The sequence below is a fragment of the Centropristis striata genome, chromosome 1, assembly GCF_030273125.1.
Source record: "Centropristis striata isolate RG_2023a ecotype Rhode Island chromosome 1, C.striata_1.0, whole genome shotgun sequence".
NCBI lineage: Eukaryota > Metazoa > Chordata > Actinopteri > Perciformes > Serranidae > Centropristis > Centropristis striata.
Genome location: NC_081517.1, coordinates 38,657,027 through 38,666,202, shown reverse-complemented (window position 1 = coordinate 38,666,202; position 9,176 = coordinate 38,657,027). Strand labels below are relative to the sequence as shown.

At 41.4% G+C, this 9,176-nt stretch overlaps 1 protein-coding gene across 1 annotated transcript in view; it reads right to left on the bottom strand.

Annotated features, from left to right (window-relative positions):
• Nucleotides 1-4,206: 4,206 nt before the first annotated feature.
• cntln (centlein, centrosomal protein) overlaps nucleotides 4,207-9,176 on the bottom strand; it is a 103,403-nt gene continuing 98,433 nt past the window's right edge. The window contains exon 27 of the mRNA XM_059340319.1: nucleotides 4,207-5,304. Within this exon, the coding sequence (XP_059196302.1) occupies nucleotides 5,194-5,304 (111 nt within the window). The 3' untranslated portion in view covers nucleotides 4,207-5,193. The remainder of the gene's footprint in view (nucleotides 5,305-9,176) is intronic.

Genomic DNA, 9,176 nt, shown 5'->3' with positions numbered 1-9,176 from the left:
ACCTTTGAGGCAACAACCCACAAAAAACTGACTTTACTTTTTTTCTTCTAATATTAATCTTTAAAACATTAGCAAATTGTCTTGTTTACATTTCATCATAAATAAACCCCAGGACAACTTGCACCACAAGAAAATGCTGCAACCCTGTGTGTGAGGACAGTGTGTGTGTGTGTGTGTGTGTGTGTGTAGGTGCAGCTGGAAAAGATAGGATGGGCCGTGGCAGCAGACCAGGGGTCATTTGTCACACATATGCCAGTCGTGTCGCTGGGGACGAACAACTAACACACACCAGACCATGGTCATGTATTTGTGTGTTTCGTAAGGCCTACCAATCCCCACGCCATCCCACTCCACTCAAACATGCTAATGTACCTGTGCTCTGCTCTAATTGGTCCCAGTGATGCTCGCCCTGCTCCACCTGTGTTCATGGGAAGCCTCCAGTCAGTCCTGCAGTCAGGCCCCCGCCACTGTGTGCGAGCGTGCAGCGCTAATATTATGCAAACAAACACTTCTTTGTTGTTTGGCACTTCTTGCACCGACCCGCCACTGTGGAAGAAAGGGAGAAAGTAAGTAAAGGGAAAAGGAGAAAGGAATAAGGGGTGGGTGAGTGGGGGGTGCTTGAATTCATTAGTGTGATTACCTGAGGTGTGCTACTTTACAGGGGGTAATCTGCCAGCCCGCTTCATACCCTCCAAACTTCAGCCAGTCCGCTAATGAGCGCTTGGAAAAGTTAGTCAAGGTGGAGAGGTGCTTTGAGGAGCTATACACCACAGACTAAGGTGTTATTATATATGCCAGAGCACAAAACAAAGGATGGCTGCCTATTTTATAACAGCCAGGACCGATGAAGAGTGATACTGTTTGTTTCCACTCTGAATGCACAGAACAAAACGGTCCTATGGATAGCATGCCAACTGATGAGCCTCAGAACAAACAAAATCCCCTGCTTAGAAGCTTGGCATATTTCAAAGCATGAATTCTCCAACAACAACATAGTGCACCCAAGAAAGACAGTTTTGACTGATCTGTGATATTAGGAGGCACACTTTCTACACCGTTTGAGACAACATCCCAGATTAGTCATGAGGACACCAGACGGCTCAGGTAGTGGCATTCAAAGAGTCGCTGCTCTCTGAGGTGATGTTGAGGACTGCAGCTTCACTCCTACGCCGAAAGAGAAGGTGGATTAGAGATCAGATCAACCCCTCTCCAATTCTTTCTTTCCCTCTGTTTTTCTCCCCAGGAGCTCAGGCCATGGCTTTAGAGAGACAGCTGCCATGAGCAAGGCTTAGGACAGTCCGCAGGGACGGAGAAAGTGTGAGTGTCAAAGAACAAGAAAAGTGCAGGAACAGCTTGGTTGCGATGGACAAGACAAAGAGGTGAGAGTGAGGGGAGAGGAATCCAAAAAGAGAAGCAAAAGGATGTATATATATATTTTTTATTTTTTTTATTTATATATATATAGATCCTGTAACTTTCCCCTTCCTCTTGCCCTATGCCTCTGCTTTATCACACAGCATCAAAACATAGCTTTAGTCCCCTGAGTGGCTGGCCTTTTTATCTGCTCCCTAGCTTCCCACGGCGGGCCGCATCCACCCATAATCTGCTGCCGTTTCATGTCTGGAGTGCTGTAGAGGAGGATAAGGGACTTGTTCAAGTGAAGATCAATGAGGTTGTATACATAGCATATGTGCATCAGGAGAGCGTGGTTCCTTTTTTCTTTTTAAGGTGGCATCTGATGTAATGAAAAAGAAAATTATACATGGATGTATTGAGGAGCTGAATTTGTGATCTTAAATGAAAAAATAATTAGGTTCGTGACCAAAATTTCACAGAGATAAGATGAATATAAAAGTGGGGTGGGATTTCTGTCATATAAACAGCATCTACCTTTTGTTTCTGAACCTTCTCCCTGTGGATCAAACATGAAGGAGAGACACAATGAAAACCGTAAACATGTTGCATTATACATTTGTCAAAAAACACATTTGGCTGATTGTCACAAGTACCTTGTTATTTAAGACAGTGCCAAGTGTCTGCGTGTGTGTGAAATCAAAGCAGATTGGTGTATTGGCAGCAATAGCCAGGGTGTGAAACTGTGTCAGTGAAGTAAGGGAAATCACCAGAGGCTGTTTTCGACTTACTCCACAGCTGGTTGAAAAGATCTGCAAGGACTAATTGTGCATCAGTTGGAGGCTGCAGAACAGAAATTCTGGGTTTCGACTGTTCTTTGTACTGTGAACTACCCGCCTTCCCACCCAAGTGGCACGCACTCACACCAGACTGAGGGAACTTAAAAGTACCACAGAGAAGCCTTGGGACACACACATATACGAGACAAAAACACACATACACAAATCATCGATCGACCCCAAAGTCAACCCGTGACCCTGACCTGCTCTGCCCCTCCAGGAACAATCTCCTTCAGGAATCTGTGGAAAGAAAAAAAGAAAAAATACAAGAAAGTTGGATTGAAAAAGAAGTCGGGGTGAGAGAAAGAGACAAAGACAGAGGGAAAAAAATGACACCAAGTTGATTGTGTTGGAATGAATAAAAGGGGAAGGGAGGAAAACTTTGCATTTGGAACTACTGATCAAAGTAATTCCCACAGGAAACCTCTCTTAATGAGAGCTGTACAAGAGAAGAAGGGTGGAAGATGAGGAGAGAGTGAAAGAGAAGAAAAGAAGGGTACAGCAAGGCATTCCTGCACAGAAAATAAAGAGATGAATCATATACAGCGCCTAGTGGAAGACACGGTGTGTGTGTGTTGAGGGAGGGGGGGTTTGAAGGGTGTTTTCAAGATCGTTTTAACGTCTTCACTGAGGGAGCGTCAGAGGCAAGGCCAGGTTAATTAAACCCAAGGGAGTACCAGCTGAGGGGGCCCGCATTTGAATATGTCACAGAAATAGCACGAGTGTGTCAGCCGAGGCCGAGCAAACATGTTGACTATGCATTACACGCTAAAAGGAAGAGAGAAATAGAGACAGTCAGACAGCAAAGGGTGGGGGCTCCGAGATAATTTGCGTGGCACCGATGCTTTGCTCTTCTATACCCACTGTGCCACCGGATTTCTCTGAGTTATTAATGTTTGTCATTAGCTGCATTACCCTGGAGGACAGTGACTGGGAAAAAAACTGCAGAAATTTATATGGGACAAATATTGACAATAGCTGGCTCCTGGGTATTGGAGAGGAAGAAAAGATGCAAACTATGTTAATGAATGGTAATTAACCACAAGGGTTTGTCTCTCCTGGATCCCGGCTAAATTGGTCCCCGAGTTGCAGCTAGAGACAGTCCTGGCCTAATCCTTTATTATAAAAAGATAAAGGAAAACGACATCATTAGCATATATTTGAGAAGGGAGGGGGGATTAAAAAGTGGAATTATTTCTTTTTAATTCCTGAACGGAGGAATCTTCACACCATTGTTAATTACACAAAATAAAAAGAAAGGAGGAAAGTGGTGAAGAGGAAAACAAAAGCCAGGAGAGGTATAGAAAGGAGTAAAAAAAAAAAAAAGAAAAAAGAAAAGAGAAGAGAAGAGGATGACTTGAAGGGAGAAGTGTGGTCTCTTGTGTAGGATGCCAACTCAAGGACAGAGGAGACCAGGATCTTGGTTTAATATTCAAAATGAATAATAAGAGCGGGAGGAAAAGGGAAACAGATAAAAGGGGGTTGGAGGTAGTTATGTCAAGGATGTAACCACTCCTCTGATACACCCCTGTGCTGTGCCGTGTGTGTGTGCTCATGTGGACCCTTGTTAATGATGTCAACAGCAGGGGTCACTTGTTACAGACAGGAACCATGCCAACAGTCAGCTGTCAATCATAAGAGAGGTGTGAGATCCTGCTGTCCAGAGAGCATCCGCAGTCACCATCACACCCTGACTGACAGTCCTTTGAAATAGAGCCCGACCGAGATGGGATTTTTGAGAGAGATACAGATTTTAGAAGGAAATAATTCAGATTGCCAATATGGAAGCTGTGACTTTTTGATCCAGAATGAAAATAGACCTTTTCTGTGTGGAATTGCACCGATATGACTACGAAAAGGCATCCAGAAGGCGGTTTTCTTCAACAACAAACTTGAGAAAAAATCCCTGAGAAAATAAAGATTATAAATAAAATAAATAGCTAAACACACACCAATACTGTGTGTTTAATACTAATTCAATTGCTGCCAATTTAAATAAAGAATACATAAAAATAACACTATTTCGTAATCACTCCAAGCTACATTTTCTGCATTATATGTTCTGTAAAAAAGTTGAATATCGGAAAACATATTAGCCCACACAGAAAGATACATAATATTGGCTGACCAATAAATCAGTCAGGCTCTACTTTGAACTGCTGGAAAAATAAAAGAGACCATTTAGAAACCTGTGTGAAATTCACAACAACAATACAGTCTTTGAGGAACAAAATATAGACAAATGTAAGTGAAATTGTGTTTTATTTAGAAATTAAAAAGCTTTTCAGAAGACATCACTGACAGTCAACATAATTTCATATTAAATATTAACAGAGCAATACTTACTGAATAGAAGCTACAACAACATCCATAAGAAGAGATCATTTTCTTCAGAAATAAATACTCACTGCATATTTGATGAATAAAATCCAGTGGGCTTCAATCATTGGATATGTGCTCTAAGAGCAGTGTAGCATCAGGTCTGATAAATGGATGATACCTCTTACAGTGAACATTCTGCTCTGTGCTGCACTCTTGACTTTCTCAAAGTGTCGACTTGGCATTGCTAGGTCAAGTCCCTGCACCCTAAGGTCCTTCAGGTGCCAAATAAATTAGAAGGAGAGGTAAAAAAGAGAGAGAGAGGGAAAAAAACTAACTTAAACATTAGCGTAAGCATTTGCCTTATCACCCCAGGTCTGCGTTGAGAGTGGGGGAGAGTGGCTGCACTGTAAATTAGCTTGGCGCTAAAGGGCCCTGTCTGATAGACATAGTACACTGAGCGCTAACACAGATGTCGAGGGCTCATTTACAAAAGCCGGGCTGCTGCGTTGAGCCAGTGGCCCAGAGTGAGTCGACAGCGCTTTTCTCACAAATATTGGTTCTGCTGCCCCGGCTCAGCTTGGCTCAGCCCAGCTCCCACTGAGTAGGAGCCGGGGAGGGAGAGAAGAAGGGAGGGAGAAAAAGAAGAGGATGACAGTTTTCCCAGCCTCAGCCCAGGGAGTCAGGCTTTTTCGCTGACTGGTGTTGCAAGCGTGGCCAGCTCTTCTGTCAGCACTTTCCTCTCCTTCATCTTCACGCGCACAGCCTCCATTAGCTGGCCGGCAGAGGGGATCTGCAGGGGAGGGGAAGGAAAGAAAAAGGGTGTGGGGGCGGCGGTAGAAGGGGTTAGAGAAAATGAGGAAAACACACAAATGCACCACTATTAAAAGAAAAGGAAAAAAGTCAGATTTTTGACACCTGGCAGCTTTTCAGAGAGCCGATGTGCTGTTTTGTGAAACAACAGAACCTCAGATGGCGCCTGAGGACTTGGGAAACTTTTGAGGGACAGTGCATGTTGAGTGTTTTGACAAAGCAATTCACAAAACAGGCAACACAGCAGTCGTTTCAACACCTAATCCCACACCTTACAGTTTCCATTCTCAATCAGTGGTACAATAACATCCTGCTACTAAGTATTAAAGCAATGCTTCACATTTTTTCCAAGTCTGTCTTAAAGCACAGCTCACTCGTGTGCATTTACAGTTCTTGTTTTCTATTTTTTTTGTCCACATTGGCAGTGGCATACCTTCCTAAAGTAATTTAAATGTAAGAGATACAGCACAAAAAACACTTTGTGCAAAAATGCATTCTTAGGTTTAAGTTATTATGAGGCATCGATAGTCTAAGTCAGACAAATCAAGGACACATCTGCTAAATTAATTTTTGAAGTAGAACATTTCTTCATTTTGCTACCCTCCCTCCATTGCAACTGCAAGGACACGGTTAAAGTTTCAGTCTCAAAGATCTACGTGTTGTTCTCTTTGGCAGCACCTATGGCGAGTGTTACTGCACAGGGCGACTTAGCTGGTGGTTACAGCCACACGTGTCCCACTGAGATAGTTTACAAAATCCAATCTACGTCTGTGTTAGAAAAAAACAAACAACATTTATTCCTGGTGTGTCAGGTATATCCACTGAATCCTCTCGCTGGATATTATAAACTAAACAGGACAGGACAGGGTATGAAAACGCTGGTCCACAGCTAGTCGTTTATGTTGGAGAAGAGGCTCCACTGCTTTCTCAGTTATACAGTTTTTTTACAAGCAAACTCCACGAAAGTGCGCACTCTTAAAGTTACAATAGTACAAACAATAAACAAAATGGCCTGTTCCAGAAATATTGTATTCTTAATATGTTACATTAAAATTTATTAAAATATGTACTTATTCAGTGTGATTAGTTCACTTAATAATACAACTTCAATTATAACTCAAAAATGTACAAAGAAAAGAATAGAATTAGAAAACTTAAACAAAACACAAGCTATTGGTGTGCTTTTGATCTCACTTTTATGCGAAATTTCATCATCTGCAGTCTTTTTTTTTTTTAGCCATAGTAACAGTTTACTAGAAATAACAGTACACCTCTTCACACACATATGCTCTGAATTTCATGTAGAGTCACTTTAAGTTGGAAACAAAAGGGGGAAAAAATGGATATAATGGAAGATCACCACTCAATTTTACCAACCGTTATATAATCTTCAGCTACATTTAAGATTTAAATTTGCATTGAAAAAGGTGTGGATTTTTTCCCTTCATATTACATTGGAATTGCATTCAAAACTTTTTACATGTACATGTGGACGTGTGAGTAATGTTTTGTGACAGACTTAAAAATATGTGAAAATATCCTTCAAGCAGGAAAAAGGCAACACCATTCCCTTATTTTTTTGTTGTTTGGTTGAAGACACGCTACACTTTCCCCGGAGGGATGAGTTGATCACTTTTTAGCAGACACGCCTCAAGGCATGATTAAAACATCACAAACATCGCTCGGGACATTTACAGCATTGTTGTGTTTTTACTGGACTGTGTTTATGCTGGGAACGTAAGAGGATGAGAATTGATGTCCACTTAATCAAACAGGATTACAAAGGTTGTGTATGAAGAAACCGCATGTGCTTGCTTTAGCAGTCTTGGAAACGATGGAAAAGTGAAAATAAAGAGGTGAGCAGGCTTCTCCTCAGAGTTCTGGCTAATTTTGTTTTTCCTCTGAATCGACACAAGGATTTTATGGTCATTAGGGCGCCTGATCAAAGGCAGGCGCTCATACTGTATCACCCATAAATATTCACTTCAAGTTATGTGCAGCCTTTTTACAAGCGCCTTTTCCAAGCGAGGGGAAACAAATTCATTCCCAGAGCAGTTTTTCTAAGTCACATGGCATGAGATGAGATGTGGACTGGCCAAGCTGAAAATAGTGACTTCAATATCATAAAATCTTTCACTTTTTATCTCTTAAAAGAGAATGTGAAAACATAAGCTATTGAACCATACACAGAGAAAACAGGCTGACACAAGTCTGAAGCGCTGAAACAAACTTTGCTGAATAACATCAGGGAATACAAGGTATCGTGTTGCTTTGAAGTGATTAGCACAATCTCACAACACGTATTGGAATTAGATCTGCAGCTGGCGTGTTTTAAGGACAATTTAAACTATCGTCTTATCAATTTCCCTATACATCCGGAGAGTGAGAACATCATAAACTCCCATACAAAAACACACACAGTCCCCGTGCCCCCTGACACCTCTCTCCTCTTCATTAAAGGTAGCAGGAGAAGGGAACACAAGGCCCCGTGTGCCAGGAAAATGTGTGTGTGTACTTGAGCATGTGTGCAGTGGGGAGTCAGTTCCAACAGCACTGGATGCATCAAACACACAGCGCTATTCCTCAGAGAACCACTACAGTGAAGTAACTGCTGAGACATCTCCCTCTGCCTCCGTCCTCCAGGGAGAATTCACTCTCTGTCTCACATACACACATTCACATCGGTACACACGCGTACGCACAATTTCTTAATCAGCTAATTGCACTTAGAGCCACTAACTATGCAAACAAACCCACTAAAATAGAGACACAGCCACAACACAAGGCTCTATGGGACAGCAAAGAGGGAGACTGGATCATTAAAAGTACCGATATGGGAATATGGGTAAAAAACACTAACAGGTAAACATGATCTAGATAAACCAAACATGAGTGAAATTTAAGTATGAAACAGATAAAAAGATAGAAAAAGAAAACCTAAACCCTAAATTCCTTTATTTTAAGTCTTGGTACAGTTGGTGGACTAAAAGAAAACAGTAGAAGAAGAAGAGATTGAGCAAGAGAGAAAAAAAAAATGAAAAAATAGGCTGCCATGAGTGAAAATGTCTTTAGGAATTAGATTCAATTGGGCAACTAATTGTTCTTTCATGTCAGAGCAAAAACAGGTGATCAGTCATGAGAGTTAAATGTTCGCTACATCAGAACTTATTCGCAAAAACAATTTCCATCTCACGATAAGCGCATTAACTATTTTTTGAAAAAGACAAAAAAACACTTGGAAGCGAGCATAAAAACTTCTATGTGCATTTTCAAAAGTTTTGTTCGAATTTTGGTATTTCCATCAAGCTTTTCTCATGTAAATCTTCAAAATGTACATCTAAATTCATTGATGAAATTGATGGAATGCTAATAGTAACGGTTAGTGTCCAAAAGGCGTAGTTTGGATTTTTTTTGTATGAGACGCTTATTCATAGTCCTACGCTAGTTACTGATATAACTTCAGTATCAGAGGCTGCAGTTTCAGAATCGAGACCACAGTTCTGGGGCCACTTAATGCTCCATTTAAAGGAATAGCAGTTAAGACTAGTGTTAGGTCCAAGAAATGTGGCCCTGAAACTGCAGGAACATGTTACTCACAGCAGATGGTGGTCAGCACGCCCCTCATTTGGAGAATCTGCAGACTACTGGGACGTTATATCTATCTATTATCTCTTAAAAGCCACCAGACTCCTTTGGCAAATACAGTGATTTTACCTTACAGAACACAAGAGTTTCTGGTCTACCGCTGCCTCGATTGGTTAGTTAGTTTGAGTTACTGTGTGACTTTAGTGAATTTGAACTAACCCTTTAAAGTCACACAATAACAGATGAAGGCAGCGGGAGACCAGAAAC